This window comes from Rhinichthys klamathensis, unplaced genomic scaffold (assembly GCF_029890125.1).
Source record: "Rhinichthys klamathensis goyatoka isolate OS25496 unplaced genomic scaffold, OSU_Roscu_1.1 h1tg000329l_1, whole genome shotgun sequence".
Classification (NCBI taxonomy): Eukaryota; Metazoa; Chordata; class Actinopteri; order Cypriniformes; family Leuciscidae; genus Rhinichthys; species Rhinichthys klamathensis.
In genome coordinates this window covers 2525410-2550587 of record NW_026606844.1, presented here as the reverse complement: position 1 = coordinate 2550587, position 25178 = coordinate 2525410, and the positions used below count along the sequence as shown (strand labels likewise).

The following is a 25178-nucleotide window of genomic DNA, read 5'->3' as shown; positions in this document are numbered from 1 at the left end:
GGACAATTATACAACTGTTATATAAAGGTATTGTATTTATAATACAATATAACATTCATTATAATGTCTTAGCATTCACTCAGTAGTGCTGTGAGTGTTAGACTGGAGAGCATTGTAGAGTTATACACGTGTGCAGAAGAGGTTGAGTTGAATTCGAAATCAGAGAGAAAGAAAAAAACACTTTGTGTACTTTTTATTAAGTATATGTTTATTAAGAGAAAGAAAAAACACCCTTCGTTGTATCAGTCCTTTTTTATTTAGAATATGTTTATTAGGAGAAAGAAAAAACACACTTTGTTTTAATAAGTAGGCCTACTTTTATTAAGAATAGAGTAAAAAGAAAAAATACACTTTGTTTTATAAGTACTTTTATTAAGAATATGTTTATTAAGAATAGAGTAAAAAGAAAAAACACTTTGTTTTATAAGTACTTTTATTAAGAATAATTATGTTTACTAAGAAGCACAAAGAAAAAAACGTGCTTAGAAAGAGCACAAATAATAGAAGGAGAAAAAAAAGAGAGAATACGTTACCATTATAGAAGAACGAAGAGACGAATGTAGGCTAGATAAGCAGAGGGCGTTCCCAGTCTGGATGAACACATTTTGGGGAGGTCAATAATTTAAATATCCCTGAGGAAGACAGTGACACTCAGTTGTTGCTTCGTAACAACATGAAGAGCTTCACCGGCACCAGAACCATTGCTGATATTGCCTTGATTGAAAAACTTTTTGATATTGTACTTTAAGCTAAAACTTATATATTAAAGTAGGCCTATTTGTAGAATATTTGTGCTGCTATTAATTGTAATAAATAAACAGCCTCATGAGGCATTGATTTATGTTAAGCCAGAACAGACCGTGGAGAACTCTTCTATCAGACTGTAAGTATTGTGTGTATGTAAGTGCTTATAATTTAGATCAGATTCGACTTACTTGCCTAACCTGAGAATAATACAAATAAGGTAAAGGTGTTATGCGCAGTAAAACACTACCTAAGTACAATTTTAAAGATATTTCTGAGAAGTACATAAAGTAACCTTCGCCTAGCTATATTTTTGAGAAGTACATAAAAAGTAGATTGAAAGTATAGTTTCTTATTTTTTAGTTTGAAATAAGTATACTAATAGCACACTTGAATAAACTTATTTTCTGTAAGGGTTGGCTATTCTGTATTTGAACTATTCTATTCAATAGTTATTCTGTATAAGATGCAACATAACATTGAAAAACTAACTAAGAATGTGGTTTCAGAGACCCGATTGAAAACCCTTTGATTGAATCACAAAACAGAATTTACTAGACTATTATTTATTATTTCGTATTATTTCAGTCAATTTGTAGATTCTTCATAATCATTATAAAGATATCACAATAAGCAAATTAGCTGAGAAAGACAGTTATATAGAAACAACTATAGCTACATAACATGCAACATACATAATACAGAACGTATAGAAATAGTACAGAAAGCAAAAAAGTTTCAAAAAATGTTTTATATTCATTCAATAAAGACACAGTGCTGTTCATGGTTACAGTCAGCCATTTTTCTTTAGGCTTTTTCAGGGCAAAAGGCCTATTCCTTTTAAACATTTAGCAATGCTTTTTCTTGTTTTTCTTTTTATAAAGATTTGATAGACTTTTTAGGATTTATGATCAAAATGGCACATCACAGATCCCTGTTAGGCCTGCACTAAAGTCAGCTGCAGATCTCCGCAAACCTCCAAAATATCAATGTCTCTCAGCTTTGCGTAGCGGTGTTTGTAAGTGTGTGCTTGTTTGCCATTGACAAACACGTTGTAATGGTGGGGATTGCAAGAGATGGTGACCTGCAACACACATTCAAAACCCACAAGTAAAATGAGTTCCAAGTCACATTGACAGCATGTAACACTAACAGCAACAATATAACAACATTATTCAAGGATGTAAGTTTGGCTACCTGAAACGGCTGTCCTCTTTGAAACGGCATGCCTCCGGACCGGTCCTCCGAACCCCAACTCTCCATCTGTTTGGTGTTGCGCACAACCACTTTCTCATCGAAACGGGGATTGTAGTGAAATGCGATCCCACTTCCGTAGCACAGGTTAAAATTTATTCTGAAGCAGAACAGAGGACTTATAATATCATCTTAAAATAATAATATAATTAAAATAAAAGTCTGTGTCATCTGAGGTCTAACCTGCTAGCATTAGGGTTGATCACTCCGTGGATGACAATGTTTTTTCCAGGTTGAAGTCCACCATTGATGACAGTTTTGTATGGGACAGTCTAAATGCGGGTCAAAATAAAGAGATATGTATAAATGGGTGTATAATTACAGTATAATTCCTTATTCAAATGTTGCATTAAAATGACACTGGTTTTATTAACAACATCTAGAACAAGAACTAATGCAAACATTATAAAAAAATAATATGCATGAAATAATGAATGAATTAAAATGTTATTAACTCTTTTCCCGCCAGTAAAAAAAAAAAATAATTTTCACAAAATTGTCATGGCCCCCAGAATATTTTTTTTTATGAATATCTGAACATGCAATATATCAAAAGAAAGAACAGATCCTCTGCTTTAAAAAACACAAAAAAAAAACACTGTTCTGATCTAGAGATTCAGTACTCTTTCAGATCATGCATAATAGCGCCTCCTACTGTATAACAGTAAAAACACAGAAAGAAGGATAATTCTCTCAATGGCAGGGAAAGAGTTAAGTGCAAAAGGTAAATGTAGAGTGGCCATACAAGGTCATTAACACATTTAGTCATGCAAATAAATAAATAAATAATAATAAAATAATATTTCAAGAAGCTTGGCAGATACCCACAAAAACAAAAAGTGATTTATGAAAAAAAAAACGTTTAGGTTCAAAACTTAATAAAAAAAACAACAACTTTAAAAACGTAAAAATCAAGTGTCGCACTGAAAACAGATTTTCTTTTTGATGTGAAATTCAGAAAAAAATTGAGAATTGCTGAAATGAATGGCGTGTTGTTTTTTAGGTGAAAGCCAAATGAGCAGATCTTACATAAGATGGTGCAGATGGGTATGCAGGAAGCTGGGGAGATAAAAGGTGCATTAGTATCACTTCCTTTATTCAAGACAAACATTGTGATCTCATATCTCACTGCTTGATCAAAATAACAGCACCTTAGTGAGCACTAACAACACGGAACATCGGAATGACTTCAAATAATGATATAAAATAAATACAATTATTCATTTTTATCAGAATCACAAATAAGAGCACTGCAAACTCCAGTTAAAACTTGACAATGATGTTTAAATGCGAACATAGTCAACTAATGAAAACATGTGAACTATCATTTGGCAGAGGTGATTTAGATATACTCAGTTTATTGTCTTCCTAAGCCATAGTTTACAGATTTACCCCATCCATCATGTTTATTCATCAAGTTTATTGTCTTTCTATTAGTTTTTTCATTTGCAGTTTTCTTTCAACCTTTCATTTAGATTCTGTTGCAGGTCTTTTATTAGTTGTAGAATCCAGTAAAGCATTGTGTGGTTTTAAAGAGCATCAAATGAATCATAAAAAAATACACACAGATATAACCCCCAAAAGCAAAAACTTTTGAACTCTACTGATCACCACACATGACATATTTCATGACCACTTACCCCACATCCTGGAGGCACAGCATACTGAGGCTGAAACTGCAAGGACAAAGAGTTGTTTGTAACAGGAAGACAAAAACCTTAAAAAATCTTAAATCTTTCTTAACTGACTTTGATTTGTTTAAACAAATTACTTCATGACCGCTAAATGACTTAGGTAGCCTAATAAATCACAATTAACTTAAATAACTTTACTTAAAAAAACTACCTTTTGCATCTTGAAAGGCTTGTTAATGAGAAACATTAAAAACGCTATTTTGAATAAATATAAAAAGAGGTTCAAATGTATTATGGACGGGTATATAAGGCATACTCGTTTCCAGGGGCGTCACTAGGCCCTTTTTAGGGGGGCTTCAGCCCCCCTAAACTTCTGCCAAGCCCCCCTAAAAATGTGAGATTAATGTAGGCTACACAAATTCGTGTTCGCTTCAGTCTTGTTATAATCAGATTCAGCACGTTCTCAATCCACAGCTGCGCCGTGCAGAGAGCACGTCAGAAACAGAGGACAGGGTGTGTGTGTTCATTTGTGTTTTCATCTGAGCCTCATTGGTCTGTCACTGCTCGTCAATGTCAGAGACGACCAATCAAATCAAAGTAGGCGGGCTTTATGTTCACAGACGCTGCTGAGCGCGAATTTTCAGTGCGACACGACCATTTTTTACAGTCTATGGACTCGACGGGTACGGTCAAGTGCGAGATAAGATGTAAGTAGCTAAACTTAACATTTCATATTTTACTTTTTTTAGGTCATAAATGTTAAACGAATGACAAAAAATAATCAGGCAAACTAATATAGTTTTGTCTAATTTCGCCATTTTGAACTGAAAATAGGCCTATACACTCATGTAACTCATGTAATGTAATAATTAGTTTACAAGAAACATTAACAAAGCCGTTTTCATCATGTTAGGCACAAGATTAATAATGAATGTGTACATATTGAGAATATAATACAAATTGTAGCCTTTAGTAAATTAAAAAAGCTCAGCTTTAGGAGGGGAAGAGAAAGGGAGGAAGAGACTGAGAAAAAAAGGAAGAGTGATGGAGATGAGAAGAGAGGAGGTATTGACAAATAATCTGCCCACTGACATGGTTTTAAAGCTATTTCTTATCCTTTTTTTTTTGGTCTTCAAACGTCTTGAAATGCACATATCAGAAATAAAAAATTTGAACCCCCTACCAATCTCAAATTTAGGACCTCTGTGATTATAAAGCCCTGTCTACGGCCCTGTATTAGGCATAAGATCAATAATAAATGTGTAGCCTACATATTGTGAATGCATTTAATAAACTTAATTACCTTTAGTAGCTTTCAGTAAATAAACGCGTCTGAGAAAATGATTCATAGGCAAAATCAACCCAGTTGACCCTATGTTTACTTTCTTCACTGACAGACAAAAATGAAAAGCCTATATCAGTCAAAGCTCAGCTTTAGGAGGGGAAGAGACAGGGCAAGAGAAAAACAAAGAGAAAAAAAGTGATGCTGCTGATGAGGAGAGAAAAATTGTCAGCTGCCCACTATCCAAGTTTTTTGGCCTTCAGAACATCTTAAAATGCACATATGTAGATCAGAGAAATCAAAATTTTCTCGGGGAGACCCCGAACCCCCCTATTTGCCCTGCCTCACATTTGGGACCACAGTTATTATAAAACCGTGCCTTTGCATCGTAATGAAAATGGTTAATAGTGATCTTTAGATCCTAAACTAAAGTGTTACCTTTTTTTATAATTTGTTTAAAAATCATATTGGGGGCTTAGCCCCCCTAAAATGAAAATCCTAGTGACGCCCCTGCTCGTTTCCATTCATTATTACCAGAATCACAAATAAGAGCACTGCAAACTCCAGATAAAACTTGAAAATTATGTTCTAAATGCTAACATGGTCAACTAATGGAAACATCTGACTTGTGAAATATCATTTGGCAGCAGTTGTTTAGATATAATCTCTTTCTGGAGTCATAGTTTACAGATAATACCCCATCATGTTTATTCATCAAGTTTATTGTCTTTCTATTAGTTTTTTCTTTCAACCTTTAATTTAGATTATGTTGCAGGTCTTTTATTGGTTGTAGAATCCAGTAAACTGCACACAGATATAACCCACAAAAGCAAGAAACTTTGAACTCTGATCACCATAAAGTTGTCAGATTCATGAGCACTTACCCCACATCCTGGAGGCACAGCATACTGAGGCTGTAAATGAAAGGAAAAATAGTTGTTTATAACAGAAAGAATGAAATGCTAAAAAAAATCTTTCTTAACTGACTTTGATGTTGTATTACCTGAAATCCTGCGTGCGGTTGAATATAACCCTGGAAAGATAATATGCAAAGTGCATTCAAAAGTCAATGCAAAGCTATTCTTGCTTGTATACAGACAGAGCAGTATCTCAGTTTTATATACATTGAGGCAGAGAAGATCATTTCAGCTCAGCTTATTGTCTCTAAGGCACAGGGTTATAGTACTCACTGGAAAAGCTGGTTGTGGAGGTAAATAGGGCTGCAAAGACAAACAAAAATGTTATTTGCCATATTACTGTATGGTTCTGACGCACCCATGGAAATTCATTCAGCACAACCCTCACAGTGCTTTATGGGTATTCTCTAGCCGTTGATCGGTTGTACGCTCATTACTTTGCGGTGCATTGTGGGATTAAATGAGTGCACTCGATAATGGCACCTATAGATTCAGACACCACTACAAATGGTTGTCCCCTCAAATAATGCCTTATTTAAGTGTATAGGGATCGTTTTCGGTTTTTGTGTTAATGTTATGTTCTCTTGAGTAGTTGTGAGTTATTTCCTTGTGTTCCCCTGTGAGTGCTCGTTCCTAGTGTCTATTAAAGTTTTATTATCATTCTTTCTGCGTCACGCATCGTCTTTAGATTTCACTATACAAGCAACCCCTGACAAAACCATTATTGGATGCTCAAACATTTCTTGTAATTATCAGTTGGAAACAGTTGTGCTGATTTGATTACAAAGGTCAAAAGAACAGCATTTATTTGAAATATAAAAAAACTTTTGTAACATTATTAATGCACACTTGCTATATAAAAGTACACATTTCTTTAAAAAAATAATTTCATATCTGTGATGGCCTATACACTTGTGGTCACTCTATTGCAAATCACAATGTCGTCAAAAAGTAATTGCAAAAGTGGGCCAGAAAAATGAAGTTAGTTCAGGGGAAGTTCTGCAGTGGCAGCATGTGTATTTTGTTCTCACCGCAGGATTCTGGAATGCAACAGAATTCAGCTCCACCATTCCCTCCACTGCGATAGTGTCCACCCGAGTAAAGGGAATACGGTGTTTATAGTCCACGAAGTGTCTCCCATTAGTAGATATCTAGAGAGAACCATCAAGGAAAGGAGGTGAAATGCCTCTCCAATAATTAATAATATATCATTCCAACGCATTCTCATCCCAAAGCGTCATATACTGACGCTTTTGCCAAAGCGTCTACATCCAACGCACATGGCACCCTTTAGCGTCAATATGAAACGCAGATATATATGGGCCAGAAGGCGCCTCCTAGTGGTCTAACCCTAACCCTACCCCAGACCTAAACCTACCCATAACCGAAGCGTATTATATTGACGCTAAAGGGTGCCATGTGCATGTGCGTTGGATGTAGACACTTTGGCAAAAGCGTCAGTATATGACGCCTTGAAAGAAAGATGACATGAGGACTAGTGCTATTCAGAAGCGCTTCAGAAACAGAAAATGTGAGAGTGAATGATCTTGTACCTTGTATGCGTCCTGGGCGACAAGGATCTGTAGAGTGAATGTTTGACCTTGGGGGAAGGGAGATTCATACTTGCGTTCCTCTGAGCCCCAGTTCCTGTTTTGGTAGGTGTTTTTCACTACATACTCAGTGCTCTCATAGCGTGGGTTAAAGTGCAGAGCAACGTCCGCCCCAGAATGAGAACCACACTGAAGGTTCATGTGAAATCTGCAGGACAAAAAAAAAATTGAGGAATGAGAGAAACTGGGGAAATAACCGCTGTAACAAGGAAAGTGTGATTATAAATTGTTTGGAAAGACTTCATATCAGTTATAAAATAGCTTCAAGGCTTCAAGGCACATGTGTCAAACTCCGCTCATGGACGGCCAATGTCCTGTAGCTCCGACCAGCTCCAAAATACATGCCTGGAGTTTCTAGTAATCATGAAGACTTTGATCAGCTGGCTCAGATGTGTTTAACTATAGGGTTGGATCTAAACGCAGGACAATGGCCCTCCAGGAACTGAGTTTGACACCACTTCTTCAAGGAAATTATTTTGTGCTTGCATAACCCTTTTTTTTTATCATTTCCACACATCTTGTGAAATGTCTGTGGTTGCCTCTAAAAATGTAACTTAAATGACTATAGACTATATACTGCTGCTGCACTATACAAAACATTCAGTTGTAACTTTTAACTTGAATGTGCCATTTCTATTTTATTTGACCCTTGATGTAACTTATTGGTATTAAATCATATTTTCGAAAAACAAGCAGTTAATTAAGAAGTCACTAATGAAGCACATTTTAGGTTACCTGATATTTGTTTTACAGTGCTGTTAACTGTATAGTCTTTACCAAGAAATCCTATGAAAAATCATTTACAAAATCTTCTGCAGGACAGTTCAATTCTTTACAATAATAGAATATAGTATGAAAGAAAAGTAAGCTGTTACACTGAGATGTTTTGGGAAAACCATAAAGTGTTTTTGTACAGTCAATTAATTGTGTACAGGAAGCATTAAACCATCAAAGTTAAATGATTGTTTATTGCTTATGAATTTCCAATATTTTCTCTAGCAGGGGGTTTCAAACTTTTTAATGGCAAGGAGCCCTAAACAATACCCTTGTGAGATTCTTTATTTAGGCTTATAATATAATAAAATATAGGCATAATATAATATAATATAATATAATATAAAAAAACGAATTGAATTATTTGAAGTGATATATCAGTTTAAATGCTTCAATTTGTTTACATATTATATTATTATAATATGAAAACAAACTGAAGCATTTAAATAGATCTAATAGCTAAATATTTTCAAGAAAATTGAATGTGAAGTCTTTTATAGTAATCTAACCATCCCTGAAACACCCCACACACAAAAACATCTATTTAAACTAATGATGTAGGCCTATTTTGAATTTGCACGCGGGTGGGTGTGTAATTGTTACCGTTCTGTGTCCATCAACCGTTATTTCCACCACTTTAATCAAACCACTCTTCTTTAAAACATTATGATGTTATTTTATTTCACATGTCTTTGCGTTTCTCGTTGCCTCTCGTATTGAGCTATTTGGTCCGCACACAAGACTCACTGTCACACGCGCTCACATCATTCTCTTTCTATGAAACCTGTAAACTGCATTCACCAGTTTTCTTTGAAGGTAAAATGATGTCATAAAGAATCGCATGCGCAGGGTAAGATTTGTGAAAGAGTACCCAGCAAACATTTGGACGTGTAATGACCGTTGAAAAGACGTCCGTCCGACACGTCCCGTCATGGTTGAAAAATAGTTCCAAAATGAAAGTTGAACCGACGTCTTTGACGTCATCTGGCCGTGAATTCCACGTCTCTTCTGGCCGTGAATTCCACGTCTTTTCTGGCCGTGAATTCCACGTCTCTTCAGCGCGTCCCTGGACGTCTAAATGCGTCGTCATTTGTGTGTTTAAATGTGTTGCTGCATAATTAAGTGTATATAAGCCTGCATTTAAAATAATCACACACATATTGTGTAACATCGTGAAAGGCAATCAAGTCTTGAAGTTTACACATCTTGACAAAGGTTCTAAAAAGGTCCAAAATTGGTCTAGTCAGACCTGACCGTCAATAAAACGTTTTAATCACATGTACATCACAAACAAGAACACATTTGTGGACATAAGAAAAAAAGAAGCATGTTCTGATTTAGCACATTTTATTGATCTTGAAAAGCCAAAATGTATCTTAATATTTTTTCAATGTTTAACATTTGTTAACCAAACTAAAATACCAATTACAAAATACTGAATTATTATATAAAGGGATAGTTCACCCAAAAATGAAAATTCAATGAAGAAAGGTATACAGGTTTGAAACATGAGGTTGAGTAAATGATGACAATTTTCATTTTTGGGGAAACTATCCCTTTAAACACATTGTTTGGCTCAGTTTTTGTATCCACCAGCTGTTCGTGTTTCAGGTGTTCTGCCATTGCTGCATCAATTTCAGAGTCTGTAGCATTTGGGCTCCACCTCTTCACAGCATCTAAGGGAAGAGAATATATATATATATATATATATTTAAATAAATAAAATTATTATTAAATTAAAATTTGAGGTAAATGATATGCACTTATTTTAAAAATATTTTTATGGTCTACAGCTAAATTAAAAAAAAAACATGGAACAACATGAATGAATCATGAATGACACATTAGAAAAAGGTAATCAACATGCATTACATTTTATTTTATTGTATAAAATATGTTCTGCTTTTATTTTTAAAGCAGTTACTGAAAACATACATGTTAAAATCCAGCTAAACATTTCATTCCATTTCAGATAATTTACTTTCTGAAAGAAACTCTCAAAAGGCTACATTAATAAGTTACAGTAATGACTGTATCATTAAACAATATACTTGGTATAACGTTATCGTTGTTGTATACGTTCAAAGTTACTTTTAGCCTACTGGCTAATTTTAGCCAAACTCAGTAAATTTCAGTTGACAATGTGGGCATAATTTCTTTCGGTTCATTCATGTCACACAAGTAAAACTCAAGCACATTAATCTAATACAAAATGTACTTACCCAACAGTAGATTTTTAATAATATCGACACAACTCCCTCCTCTCCTCGTGCTTGTTCAAAGTTCCAGAATCTATGGGGAGAACGCGTTAACATCTCGCGAGATAATCCCATCGCATGATTTTGTAATATCGCGAGATCTTTTGTTACTACATCTTGGCAGCACAGTTTATGGTTTGGGCAGAGGGTTTGGGTAATTACATCCAACTCAGACATAAATGGTGACCGGGTATATTTCTGTTTTACTTGTACATACATTCCATAAAAAAATAACAACGAATACATCAGGTACAACAGGTTAAAATAATGATTAAAAGGCAGTGGCTTTGCAATCACTTGACTATACTGTGCATTTTGTGATTATAATTTATAAAAACAAGATAAAGTAAATATATATTCATTTGTATATAAATCGTGTATTTTACAAAGAATTATAAATCCTGATAATTTTTTTCTGTCTTGCTAGACTAGACGTGCAAAAGACGCCAGTGGACGTATAGTATTCACAGCCTGACTAGACGTGTAAAGGACGCCAGTGGACGTCTTCTTCACAACCTCTTAAAAACTTCATGGGCAACTACATTAATTATTGCAGTATTAACCATGCGAGGATTAAGCGCAGCTTTTGCATATTTAACAATGATTTCAGGGTCATGATGGACTATAAATGCACGTGTAAAAGACGTCGCCAGGTGACGTCCTCTCACCCGATACACTAAACATAACTACACGAGCTAAAAGTTAAAATAACAATTATACATGCAACTGTAGACATGTACAAATGTATCTGAATGCATTTTTAGGAAATGTTCTGTGTTACATTTTTTACCGATTTATGACGTCCTGGCCGCAACTATTTTTGGCCAGGGACACGACGTTGCCGTCGGACCAATGTTTGCTGGGTACCTACATAAGATTGCAAGCGTAAAATAAATGTGCATGCGCAAGAGAAGATTTGTAAAGGTGTAAATCGCCCTTCAAGTGTAAGAAAAAAATATTTGCAGCTTTTAACTGTTATTCCTAAGTATAATTCATGTATTTTGAAGCTGCAGCTTCATGCTAACGCAAAATAAATAGGATCTGTATTCTTCAGACTTTCATTTTCCGCGCTTACACTTTTGGCACGGTTTTTGCGCACAATTGCGGACAAAAGCATTGCAAGCCTGTAAACAGCAATCTGCAAGCGAAAACAACAGAGGCAGGAAAAGCAAAACAGATGAATTGCGTAAAATCAAACTTTGTGTAAAAAATTAGACTGTTGCAAATGTCTAAATGATTTCTTGTGTGCATGGGGCAAAAAAGTTCCCGAAATAACCCGATTTGTGCAGTTGCGTCTTTCTTTTACCTGCATGCGCTCAGTTTTGGCACGATTCTCTCACTCACTCATTCTCATTCATGAAACACGAGCAGAACAAATTTTTGTGTAAATCGTGTGTAAAGTGGTTCTGGCGTAAATTTTCGGATTCATTAAAATGTTCGTATTTTCCAAATGTTAGTTGGTACAGAAAGAAATCTACACCTGCTCCCAGCCACGCGTAAATAGTGCGCTTAACACCCGAACGTTTTGCTCATTAATAAGGCTGCATTTTAATTCACCTTAATCGGGTACATATTTGCACAGCATTTTGAAAAAAATATTATATATAGTAATTACATACGGTTTTTCTTATTATGAGAGCCAGTAATAGCATCTGCGATGGTGGTCCTTCTCCAGTTTGAATACTATTTTTCCGAAGTGAACTAATTCGTTTTTTGCTCTCAAGCTTAATGTCGAACCATTTTCTTCTCACTTCTGGGAATGTTCGATTAACAGATGAAACTCCATTAACTGCACCTGTAGGCTGTAATATGCTGCCAAGCTTCCTTTTTTTAGGACCCGATACCCCACAATGTAGGCCTACGCTTGAAAATAAAATGTGGCGTTTTGAATGAACTTCTGATAATAAAACTTCAATTTCTGCATCTGAGAATTTTTTTTTTTCATTCGCATTCATGTCATAATATGATGCCCATATATAGTTGTCAGTCGGATTTAATGGGCGGGATTTATGGTAATTGAGAATGAACGTGCACGCGCATCCCATTTACGACTGATTGGAATTCATTAACACACACACACACACACATTTCACTATCACATCTGACGTTTACGAACTATTTGTGAATCAGGAGAAGAGTTTTCGGGAATGTCGTTACGCGCAAATCACTCGCATATTTACTCATTTCAGCATGCACTTATTTAGCTGTCGCATCAATGACATGCCATCTCCTTTTCCCTCTTTCTTTTTCTATTTTTAGCCCCCCAGCATTTTGTTTTATCCATCTTTTTCGACGACAACTCACTAGGCTACTCGTACCGGCTCGCTCAGCGCTCACGGCGCCCCCGCCCGCTCGCGATATTACCCCGCCCCCCTTCTCCACGAGGGCGCCTACTCTAGCCTGTTAGTCCTCTAAAATTTTATATAACATTGAAGAAATGCAGAAATGATTTAGAAACGCACAACAGCAGCTACATATAGAAAATACAATATATATATCTTTTTTAAATTTTTTTTTTTTTTTTTACCATCGCTTTGGCGCCCCCCATGGTGCTGCGCCCCTATGCGCCGCATATAGCGCATACCCACTTTTTGCGCCACTGGTCAAAGTTTAAGTGTAAGGAATTTGCATTCTGTCTAAATTACAGTCATAGGAGGCTATTGAAAAGATTATTTGTTTAAGGTGAGAGAGACTGCTTGAAAAGGAGGAAAGGATGGTGACTTTCTGCCTTTCTGTTATGCCAAAGAAGCTGAAGCAAGGTAATGATTATGAACCAAAGCAACACAGCTGACTTTTCTAAAATCAAATGAATAATGAACAAACACACTTTGAAACTGGTTAAGAGGCCATAGAAAGTAATTAGATAAAAGCTAGGAATATGCAAGGTTCAAAATATAATTTAAACTGTACAATCTTTTTAGAGAAAAGATAAGAATAAGAAATATGAGCGGTTCATATTTAGATGTGTTTGATGGTGACTGCACTTTATGCCTTGTAAGTGCGAGTTTAGGGAAGAGCTATTCTGTCTGAATAGTGTGTGTGTGTCATTAACCTCTGGAAAGAGTGTTTTATCATCACTGATGAGTTAAGGCGAATGACAAATTCAAGAGAGGTTGATAATTCTGAGTCAATTTGATAATCAAGTTTTGTCTGCTAGTTACAAATTTTGGTAATTTATGATAGATAGCAGATTTGAATTACTTTTTAGGATCAGTTTAAGTACTGATGGAAGTTGTAAATGAACATCAGTCATGGGTTGAGATAAACGAAAGGGTAGCCTATAGATTTTATGGCAAGAACAAAGCGACACATTGGCTAAGTCAATATCAAATTATCAAGAGAGCCTTTAACATTTATGAGAACAAAGAAAAAGAATGTACTGACACTGACTAAGTCTGTACAACACGACCTGACCTGACAGAAACAATTGATGACTTTGGATACACTGTAAGACTGAGAGCCATTGGCCTTCAATTGCTCTGATAAGTGGGCACCATTGTGTTAAATTGATGCAAGAGTGAATTCATGCATCAAAAGGGGGATGGAAACAATAAAGAAAAAAATTGCTGTATTCTTCTCCATAACAAAATTGCAGGACTGTTTCGACAGGAAGCGCCAGGGGCGAAAGAAACTATGTGTACTTAACCTCGAAATTTGTTTTTCTTTACAGAGCATGTAGATTTTGATACAGGAATGTGCCCAATAAAATAATGACTATGTTGAATTTGCTCGTTTCCTTGGTGGAAAACTCTGCTATTTTCCATATAGCTGCAGTAAAACCACGTAAAGGAGCATAGAATGGCCATGGGGCTACAATGTGCTTCACAGTTGGATTAACCATGAAAATGCTTTGCTCACAACAGGATTCAGTAACTCTGAACTTTGCACTTTTATCATGCTCCTTAACAAAAACATTGGTGTGGGAAGATTTTGAGCCAGATCACATCTCATACTCACATTCTCATGCTGGCTCCCTGTTAAAAACAAACAGGACCAAATTTGCATCACAATTGTAAAACTCCCTCATCTTTGTTTTGGGGCATGATGAATTTACACATAGCTAGCCACAGCTAAATTCAGCCACATAGATGACATCATTAGATCTTCACACAAAGTCAAATCTGCATCTATCTGATTCTGCCTCACAAAAGTTAATGTATACAATTTTAATTAGGTCTTTACATCTAGACTGAATTATAACTATGAATTTCATACAGTAATTGTTTGTTTTGTTTTTCTTTGGTTTTACTTTATCATTTAAGTTTTTGTCTCACCAAGTTAAATTTTAAAATGTATGTCTCATTTTCACCCAAGTACAAATATTTGTATTCTCATTGATGCTTTTGAAACATTTCTGAAAGTTTATTTGATTTCTGCGTTTGTATTTTGTCCATTTTACTATCAACAATGTTTTTGGACATTAATTCATGAAATGGGGATTTTAACCAGCATTTGTTGTTTTGTTGTAATGAAGTTTATTTAAATGTTTACAGAAACAGTGTAAGAGCTTGTAAGATCTCCCTTGACCATATTTTGAAGTACATCAATTTAAGAAATGTTTACCTATTTGTTACAAACTTTTTACTTTTAAAATTTGTATCACTTTCAAAATTCTTTCCAAAATTCAAGCAGAGTGATCAGGTACAAAAATCAGACATGAAGAGTACAAGAGCACATTTATGGGTTTGATGTAGTGATGATTTGGATGAATATGATGATTTTCTTTGATTGAATCAAATGGGTATTGTATTGATATAGATTTAATGATTTGATTGGTTCAATTGTTTACAGGAAAAGTAGAAAATCTATTAATCAAAGTAAAGTATAAGTAAAAAGTCAAGGTTAATTTTGAACAACTACATTGGTTAGAAGAATGGATAAAATATAAACCCTTTTTCTGGATAGATTTGATTGAATATGGTATTAAATAGCAAACTGTACTGCCAATTTCAATGTTGTAATGTTTGTCATGCATTGTGATGCAATGCATCCCAGGGGAGCAGAAGGTAATTTAGGTTGTAAATGAAGACCTTTTGACTTTTCAAGAACAAAGGACAATTTGACCTGCCTGGGAAGGAGGGGTTTACGATGCAAAAAGACTGTAATGTGCTGTTTGTGGAAATCAAGCAGGTCTTGCCTTTTCAGAAACTGGGTGGCTGCGGTTGTGAAAAGGGTCCTCAAGAATAAAGCCTTTTCAGTTTGCCAAAAACAATTTGCCTCTTGAAAGTTTTCTTAAACCCTTTGATGCTGGTTTTGTTAACCTCTGAAAATTGCTCTTACAACACAAAGTTTGATTTTACACAATTCATCTGTTTTGCTGTTCCTGCCTCTGTTGTTTTCGCTTGCAGATTGCTGTTTACAGGCTTGCAATGCTTTTGTCCGCAATTGTGCGCAAAAACCGTGCCAAAAGTGTAAGCGCGGAAAAATGAAAGTCTGAAGAATACAGATCCTATTTATTTTGCGTTAGCATGAAGCTGCAGCTTCAAAATACATGAATTATACTTAGGAATAACAGTTAAAAGCTGCAAATATTTTTTTCTTACACTTGAAGGGCGATTTACACCTTTACAAATCTTCTCTTGCGCATGCACATTTATTTTACGCTTGCAATCTTATGTAGGTACTCTTTCACAAATCTTACCCTGCGCATGCGATTCTTTATGACATCATTTTACCTTCATAGTTTTCACTCTAGCGGTTGACCAGAGCACTGAAATTATTTCTCACTTAAACTACAATCAAATGGATTTCCCCACACATTTCGCGTCAGTCCTCTGTGTTGCATTTTATTCTTTTCTGCGCCATAGATATCATATAGAGACTAGATTCCCTATTGGCCGCTGGAAACCGAGAAATCCGGCCGCCATCTTGAACCGGTCGTATTCCTAGTTTCGTTGCGTGGCAGCAGATAAGATGCCAGAGCATTGTGGAGCATTTTCCTGTTCTAATCGTCGGACCATCGAAAATAGGGCTTTTCACAAGTAAGTCTTAACATTACCGTACTATTGGTTGTATTTTGTGAATAGAATATTACCAGATAATCAAGAAGGAGCAAGGATATTTGCTATTACTGTACTGAAATCGTTGTGAAATGCTGTTTACTGCATCAGCCGGTGTTCACCCGGCATGGAGAGGTGGGGTAACTGTTAAAGTAGTAATTACAAGAGCTTCTAGGTTATCAGATAAGCATTCAACTGCCCTGTTGTATGTTATTTGTGTTTGCGCATGTAACAGGAGACCAGTTACACGCACATGATATCAGGAAGCAATGTAAATACAAGCATTACAGCGATGCGCAAATTGAGTTACCCCTCCAACTTCTAGTTTTATTGATAACCTATATCTTATCACATGCGATTTGGCTATTGATATTACAGAAGTCCTGTGGTAAAATTACATTATTAACTTACTCCATCTACCCTTGTAAAGTTAATCCGAATAGGGCTTTAGTCTCGACATTTTCCCCTCCCACATCCACATAGGCTACAATAAAAAAGGTAGGCTTAATGTTGTCCGAATTTAATTTTTAGAAATTACTGATGCAAACACGTTGAAAAGCTTCTTCTCAATTTTTATTACAGGTGGCTGCGTTCGGTGGATTCGGTGGCTGCGTTATGTGTGTGAAAGTGTGTGTGTGTGTGTGTGTGTGTGTGTGTGTGTGTGTGTGTCTGTTCGTGTTTGTTTGTGTGTCTGTTCGTGTGTATGTGCGTGTCACAAATCATAAATTGTTTCTTCAACTTATTAAAATATCTTACTTTACTGCAACTATCTGTTTCTGCTTCTTTATTATATTTATAGTGTGTGATTTATAAAATAGGCTACATTATATCCTTAATCACACATATTGTGTCTGGTCACTTTATATCTTATATCAGAATATTATATTACTGTTAAGCCTACTATGGATATTAAAATACGCCGAACCATGTGTCCTGTATCATAGCTACATGAATGACCTTTGCAGCAAAAAAAAAACCCGCGTGAAAATCAGTTCAGTATTCACTATTCAGTGAGATATGATTAATTTAATGCGCTGACAGCTCATTTCACCTGCCATTCAGATTACACTGAGCGGAGCGGATGACCGGTTTAAGATGGCGGCTCCAATTCTCGTCCGTGCCAATAGGCAGTAGCGGTCGATAGGGCGTCTACCTATATGATCGCTGTCCGATGAAAACCGCGTATGTCCATTTTGCCGATTTTGAGATTTTTTGACGGATATAATGTCCAGGTTAATTTCCGTATACAGCATGCTTCACATTATCTAAATGACCAATGAAAAGTTGTGAAATCATGTCATCTGATTTTCACGTATATCCATTTGGTGTCAAAGCTGTCAATCACACCGCGTATCTCCCACCCTGTGGATGCATCTCGCCGGTCTCGTGAAGTTTCGAAGCACTGCTACTTGGGCACAGAGATATCACGCAACACCTGAAATAAAGCTTGCCACAAAGAACCGGCGAAAGTAATGATTATGCATGAAACATTTGAATTGTTGATAAAGTTGACGATACAGACTCGCCATCTTCGCAGTAACGCGCCTATAGAGAGAAATGCACACTTCATATGAAGTGCTTATTTATTAATCCAGGCCAATTTGTTGATGAAACATTGATTAAAATGAAGATACAATTTATACAAAACGAAATAAAATTTAAAGAAAGGCTTTCTACAAAACAAAACTTAGATCAAAATCTGACCCATTCCAAATGTTTTCCGATATAGGCCTAATTGGTCATCTTATTCTTATGATCCTATCTTACTCATCTCATGCGGTTCCGTTTTCATATAATCAATAGATGAAATAAAAAAAAAATAACATTGTATTATTTAAACATAAATATGAAACGTTAACGTATGTTTAAGTTTTTAAACGTATAAGCGTCACACCGCTCCGCTTTGCTCACATGCTAATAATCAAATAATACCCAGCGATCTTCGAAAATTATTTTTGCTTGAAAATTTCGTTTTGTATAAATTTTATCTTCATTTTAATCAATTTTTTCATCAACAAATTTGCAAGCTTTATTTCAGGTGTTGCTTGATAGCTGATCTCTGTGCCCAAGTAGCAGTGCTCCGCCTGTGCTTCCCCCTCATAGTATCAGTCTATCATTGCCATGTCAGTGTATTGATTCATTGTCCCTTCATAGTTTGCAAGAGACATATAATAAACTGAGCGTATTAATAATCTGAGACGTAGGCTATTTAATAAACTGAGCGTAGCCTATTCATCTGTCAATATGAAACGCGACTGGGTCATTCTAATTAATGATCGGAAAAACGCGTATCGACCACCGTTACTGTAAAATATGCACGTATGTCCATTTAAACTCAATTTTGGTCAAATGTGGATTATATCATTACACTGGCAAGAATATGGTTACATTTAAAGTTGTCGTACCAAGTATGACAACGCTACGTTCAACTGCTTTTGAAATTACGTGTTTTTTTCACTTCCTGAAAAGTAACCGTTTTGGACATAGGCTACGTGAGTTTCATCGGGCAGCGACGCATGTTCTGCGCGGCCACCGCATCGAGGTGCGCGGCCGCGCACGCGCGCAGCTTAGAGGGAACATTTTCATCTAATAAATATTTAGCAGACAAATGGGAATAAATCTCTTTCATGTACTGTTAAAAAAGTGGCTGCCTTAAATTACAGTTAATTACAATTAAGTACAATCAACTTGGATGTTTAATTCATTTCACTTTAATTACATTGAACTGACTTAAAAAAAGTGTTGAATCTTGTAACTTATATAAAAAAAAGTTGAAAATTGCTTTACTTATTTTGATGAGTTTAAGAAATGTAAAAACATATGTTGTCATAACTTATTGATCATATAATGTTTTACGGTGGGTCCTTGAAACATAATTGCTCACCTGTTAGCCCCTGGTAAAACCCGTCCACTTATGATAATACTCTTCCCGTCCTGCAAGCCTCCTTGGATTGGGCCACTGAATGGGATTCTCTGTGTCGATGTAAATAATAATGCCACACGTAAGTATATATAGCTCCCCTGTGTGGATATGCCCTGATGAACTAATAATAGCCTACTCAATATAATGTCCAACACGTTTCATCTTTGGAAGTTTGTACCTGCTTATTCTATTCATTAGTGTTAGAATCAATAAAGAAGAAACCACATCTTCCGTAGGCTATTTCATTGGTTTAGAAAAAGGAATAGACGCAAAAGTACACGGACCTCTGGAACAACATGCGTGACGTGTGTAAAGGTGATACACTGGGGAACTTTGCAATGTTGCCGTCAACAGGCAACCAGGTGAGACACAGGGCCCACGACCTACCTAAATTATCCAGATAGAAATTTGTTGCCCATTCCCAATGGGAAAATGCCCAAGCAACAATCGCTCGGCAACATTGCTCAAAAAGTTGCCCTGTCTGTCATCACGGTAAAGGCTATTATGAACTGAACCTTTGTCCTTGACAACGACGGTGAAAATGTTCAATTATGCATTTAGAAGCAGAGGTGTAAAGTCCAGGGGTCAAAAAGTAAAAGTCCTGCCATATGTTTATTCCACCCATGAATTAAGTCAGCTGATATCACTAATTAGTTCTACCTGGGTGAAAAACTGCTAATTAGCAAATCCAGGTGATTGGAACAAAATACTGTGGAGGACTTTTACTTTCTGAACCTGGACTTTACATTGGAGCCACAATTTGAAGGCTTCATGTATATACACCAATTATATATAACTTTCAAAAGAATTAAAGAACAGAAGAAAGAACAAAGAAACCCCACCCGATTAGGCTATAGTCAGTGTGACAACTTGCCTCGGTCTCTTGTTGCAAAACTGAGTTTTAATCAGCCAAAATGTTTTTGTGCATGCAAAATCACAGAGTTAGTGTAATAACTCAAAAAAGGAGAAGGACGTTAAAAAGAGACAAATGCAAATTTGATTCTTTTCCATAACAAAACTAACTCTGGTCACTTACCGGGTTATAAAACGGCTGTTGTTGATAAAACGCCATCCTGACAGTTCTTGCAACTTTAAGTGTGTCGTCAAGACCGACAGACAAAGTCTAGAGACAAAGTCGCTATAGCCTACAGCAATGAGAACCACATGTCCGGTTTCCAGTTAAAAACGCGTTAGGTTTCGGTTTCTCAAACCAGGAAACTTGCATAATGTCTCAGTAGCGTGGTTCAACTCAATTGCACCATTCATTTCCTTATGATTAGTCTTCCTAAATTTGATAAATGTAAACGTTCGTTCACATACCCAAAGTGTTATTAGAATGAAGAGGGACGTATTTTACAACAGTAACGTTAACTAAATAAGATAGATAGCTTACAGGAGAGGAGATGGACATTTTGGGAGACAGGCTATTTAAAACAGATACGATGTCAAGTCAAACAATAACGTGCTAATTATTTATTGTGTGAATATTTTTATTTCATGCTATTCCATCCTTTAAATTTTCTGTAACGTCATTGCGCAACATTGTAGGCTACTGAATCAGTCCGCTAATCGACATTCCAGAAGCGTTCCCACGAGGCGGCTGATAGCTACAGATTAGGCTAAAACATTTTTTTGTGTGTATTATGAGGCGCCACGTAGGATTTAAATCAAACTTCGCTTATCAATACATACATAACACGCGTGCATATATACCTATAAATTACTCGCATATAGCCCATTGGATGTTCAAAATACATATGAAATACACGTGCACACTAATATGAAATCTATACCAATACATATTATGTTAGTAATGAATGCATATACACTTGTGAAAAACTTGCATATAAACTTGACTTAGACTTTGTCCGTAGCCACATGTGAATACAGATAACTGTAGTCTTAGTCCACAGATGATTTTTTTCTGAAACCTAAAATTCCTGCAAGCATGCTAAACTATAGCGGTATGTTTGTTTTTGAACAGGGTAAATTTTATTGGGCAGTACTAAATAAAACATGATAAACATTTAGCAAATTGTGTGTTTGTGTGTGTATATATACATATACACACACACACACACATACATATATCAATCAGACAATCACATCACATGGCAGCAACTCAATGCATTTAGACATGGTCTGCTGAAGTTCAAACTGAGCCTCAGAATGGGAAAGAAAGGTGATTTAAGTGACTTTGAACATGACATGGTTGTTGGTGCCAGACGGGCTGGTCTGAGTATTTCAGAAACGGCTGATTTACTGGAATTTTCACGCACAACCATCTCTAGGGTTTACGGAGAATGGTCTGAAAAATAGAAAACATGCTGAACCTTGAAGCCGATGGGCTACAGCAGTAGATGACCACACCAGTGCCACTCCTGTCAGCTCACAACAGGAAACTGAGGCTACAATTCACACAGGCACAGGTGGTGCAATGGTGTGGGGACGGTTTTCTTGGCACACTTTGGGCCTCATATCACCAATTGAGCATCATTTAAACGGCACAGCTTACCAGAGTGTTGTTGCTGACCATGTCCATCCGTTTATATAACCAGTCTTTCCATCTTCAGATGGCTACTTCCAGCAGAATAACGTATCACGACACAAAGCTCAATCATCTCAAACTGGTTCCTTGAAAATGACAATGAGTGCACTAAACTCAAATGGCCTTCAGTCACCAGACCTCAATCCAATAGAGCAATTTTGGGATGTGGTGGAACAGGAGATTCTCATCATGGATGTGCAGCCGTCATATCAGCAGCAACTGCGTGATGCGATCACATCAATATGGAGCAAAATCTCTAATGTTTCCAGCACTTAGAAAAGCTGTGTGTCGGTGTGTGTGTTAGTCTTCTTGGTTGCAGGTTAAGGAACCACTGGCATTATGGGAGATTGACTGACTTGTTTTCTTCGACATGTCGGCGCCTAGCAACCCAAATCTGCGACCTGGAAGGTCATGACGTGCCTAAACTTCAGGGTCTGTGTGTCAGCTGCATAATCTATGGAGAGATCCTTCAGTCTGTATATGTGAGGAATATTACTTAAGACTGTGTTCTTAGCCAATCAGAAACTGCAACCTGAAGCAAGGACGTAGCTTAGACCTTGGTAAATGGTATAATCTCTGTGATCTTTGTCACTGTAAGGGGGGCGGCCTACAAACTCCTGTGTGAGTCTTGAAGCTGACTTCTGCTGATGAAACTGCAAACTATCTTTAGTAAATCTTTTCTTTAATTTATTATAATTCTGACTCCGGGTCTTCTTTCATCATATCTGGTTCTGGGTCTTTAACTGTTTACCCCTAACAATTCTCTCTCATGAATTGGATAAATGATAAATAACTGTTTCGTTTGTTTATTATTTCTGCCAGGATAAAATGACATTGTGTTTACAGACAAGTGGATAAAAGCTTTACAAAAATATGAATTCATAATTTCATAACATTAAAACCACAATCTCACTCTAGAAATGTACATTTTATGTCCGAGACACTGTATATAAAGAGCTGTACAACAGGAGTAAAGTACCTTTTCAAAATATTGCGATGGAAACATAAAATTTTGTACAAATAATATAAGAAATCTTAGCTGTACAATAAATAAAACAATAGTTCTCTATTGTCTGTTGTTATGGGAACAGTCACTGCAGTCTAAAAGAATCATCCTCTCAATGTTTATACCACCACCACAAAAAAAAAAAAAAAAAATCACCCAAAACTCGGCATGCACACGCTCACACACTCACTCTGACTGACACGCGCACACACGCACACACGAGAGGTATTAGACATGAAAAGTTTCTGAACACCATCCTGCTGGGTCAAAATATCTTTCATACTCTATGATATTACAAATAATTCGTCAGGACCCTTAATTTTTGAGGCTCTTTAACTGTCCTGGTAGGGCTCAGTAGGTCAGATTAGCATCCGGTAAAATATTATTTATTTCAATCTTAATTTGGGGCAACAATGTGGAAAAAGGAAGTCACTTCTGTAAAAATACAGAATACAGTAGAAGGTTTGTGGATTGCAAAAGCATAAGGTCTTGACTACCAGAAGTGCAATGGAGATCACATTTCATTCATGTGACGGCACACAAGGGGAATTTGAAACATGGCAAGGTCTGCTAGCTCAATAAAAACAAGGGAGGAAATCCTATCAGCATATTTTCCATATACAAAGTTTAGCTAAAATGGCTTTGCTCAGTATTAGAACAGACAAAGGTTTAAAAGCTTAATAGACTAAAAGTACTGCTAAGGAAAAGCAACACAAAGATGAACAGTGCCAAGATTTGTAAGACGCTCTGTTTATCAGAAGCATAGAAATCAATAAATCACACAGGAAATAAACGGAATAGAATCAGACATCTGAATCAGTTGCTTTCTTTGAATGCAGCAGCCAAGCTAATATTAACGGCAGCCGTGGACAAATGGTCGTATTTGTACACATAGGGACAGCGAGAGCGGAGGCCCGGACTGCAGTGCTCGCGCAGACAGTGGTGATGCCATGCACTGAACAGAAGAAAGGAAAGTACAGAGGAGAAAATAAAGTGACGTGTTGGTGGTGATACAGGAAACATCGAGAAACAGGAACAGGAGATGACAGAGATGTGATCACAGTTCGGCCCATTCCGAGAATGAGAGAGACCCACAGGAAAAAGGGGGCAGAAACAACATACAGAAACATTACTTTTCTTTTTTTTCTCTCCATAAAAGGCTTTTCAGTTGTTTTCACTAATTAATAATAACAATATAATTACAAATATTGCCATTATTTTATTTATTATAAAAATAATGATCTGATTGTGCCCATTCCACCACAGACTAAACGATATTATTTAAATATAACAGGTGCATTACTGACCACAGGCCAGATATTTGGACATATGAACATCTTCAAAGTGTAACAGGTTTAATAAATGGGCACCTTCCCTCTGAACCAGAACAGTATCTGATTCTGAATTTCTATATGGTGAATAATAAATGATAAAATCACAAGCTTCACACATATTAGCAAATCAGACCAGTCATTCATATAATAGGCAAAAACGTTTGTAGCAGAAAAACACTCACAAACATACACTCGTTTTTTCATCACTTATTGTCACGTACGCTCTTAAAAATGATTTCCCGCACCATATGATATGACACAGCATTCATTCAGTTGAATTCATGCACAGCATCCTCCTGACACTCGCTACACTAAAAATCCAATAGTGTAAAATGAAGGCTCAGAATAAAAAACAAAACAAAACAATGCACAGGTCGGCTCCAAACGATCAGTTAGTTTCCATGCTCACTAAACTACACCCTCCAAAAAAGGGGGATCCGCAGCATGCCAGCGGTCCAGTCTAGGATACATACTCCTCAGACTTCCAGAAGTGTCCGGGGTGCGAGAGCCGGCGATTGAGCTTCGGCAGCTTCTCTAGTAAGTCTGTCAGCTGAGTGAATGTAGGTCTGTCCTCAACTTTAAAGGACCAGCAGGCGGACAGGATCTCCTACAGTGGGAGTACAATGACCATATTAAAGTATGCATCATATAATCATATATATATATATATATATAAGCTGCGAATGCTCTGCATACCCAAGCCATTCATGGACTCTCTAATTAACATTAACACTATAAATTCCCATGTTGGACATGTATCATAAAGCTTACATGCTAAAATGTTGGCAATACTCTCCATCATTTATTTATTTGCCGAACAACGGTAATTTTATTCAAATCTGCCAGTTACAGAGGGTTTCGGGTAATCGAATCCACAGCAGCTTTGGCGCCAAAG

The 25178-nt window shown here is 36.5% G+C and overlaps 2 protein-coding genes and 1 long non-coding RNA gene across 8 annotated transcripts in view; 1 reads left to right on the top strand and 2 right to left on the bottom strand.

Annotated features, from left to right (window-relative positions):
• Nucleotides 1–1584: 1584 nt before the first annotated feature.
• Nucleotides 1585–20525, bottom strand: LOC130105799 (galectin-9-like). Its single transcript, XM_056271989.1, has 12 exons — nt 20432–20525; nt 19357–19445; nt 7385–7589; nt 6863–6982; nt 6105–6134; nt 5918–5947; nt 5799–5828; nt 3639–3674; nt 3028–3057; nt 2182–2270; nt 1942–2098; nt 1585–1828 (listed from the first exon to the last, which is right to left on the bottom strand). The coding sequence occupies exons 1-12, from the start codon at nt 20465–20467 to the stop codon at nt 1682–1684; spliced, it is 999 nt and encodes a 332-aa protein (XP_056127964.1). The 5' UTR covers nt 20468–20525; the 3' UTR covers nt 1585–1681.
• On the top strand, nt 16276–17238 carry LOC130105800 (uncharacterized). The gene is made up of 2 exons (XR_008809662.1): nt 16276–16454; nt 17055–17238. It is a non-coding gene; the product is annotated as an uncharacterized LOC130105800 (long non-coding RNA).
• Nucleotides 20526–23092: 2567 nt separating the features above from the next.
• ksr1b (kinase suppressor of ras 1b) overlaps nt 23093–25178 on the bottom strand; it is a 43850-nt gene continuing 41764 nt past the window's right edge. For all 6 annotated transcript variants that reach the window (XM_056271927.1, XM_056271929.1, XM_056271930.1 and 3 more), the window contains 2 exons: nt 24757–24890; nt 23093–23904 (listed from right to left, as the gene is read on the bottom strand). In XM_056271927.1, coding sequence (XP_056127902.1) covers nt 23766–23904; nt 24757–24890 — 273 coding nt within the window. In that variant the 3' untranslated portion in view covers nt 23093–23765. The remainder of the gene's footprint in view (nt 23905–24756; nt 24891–25178) is intronic.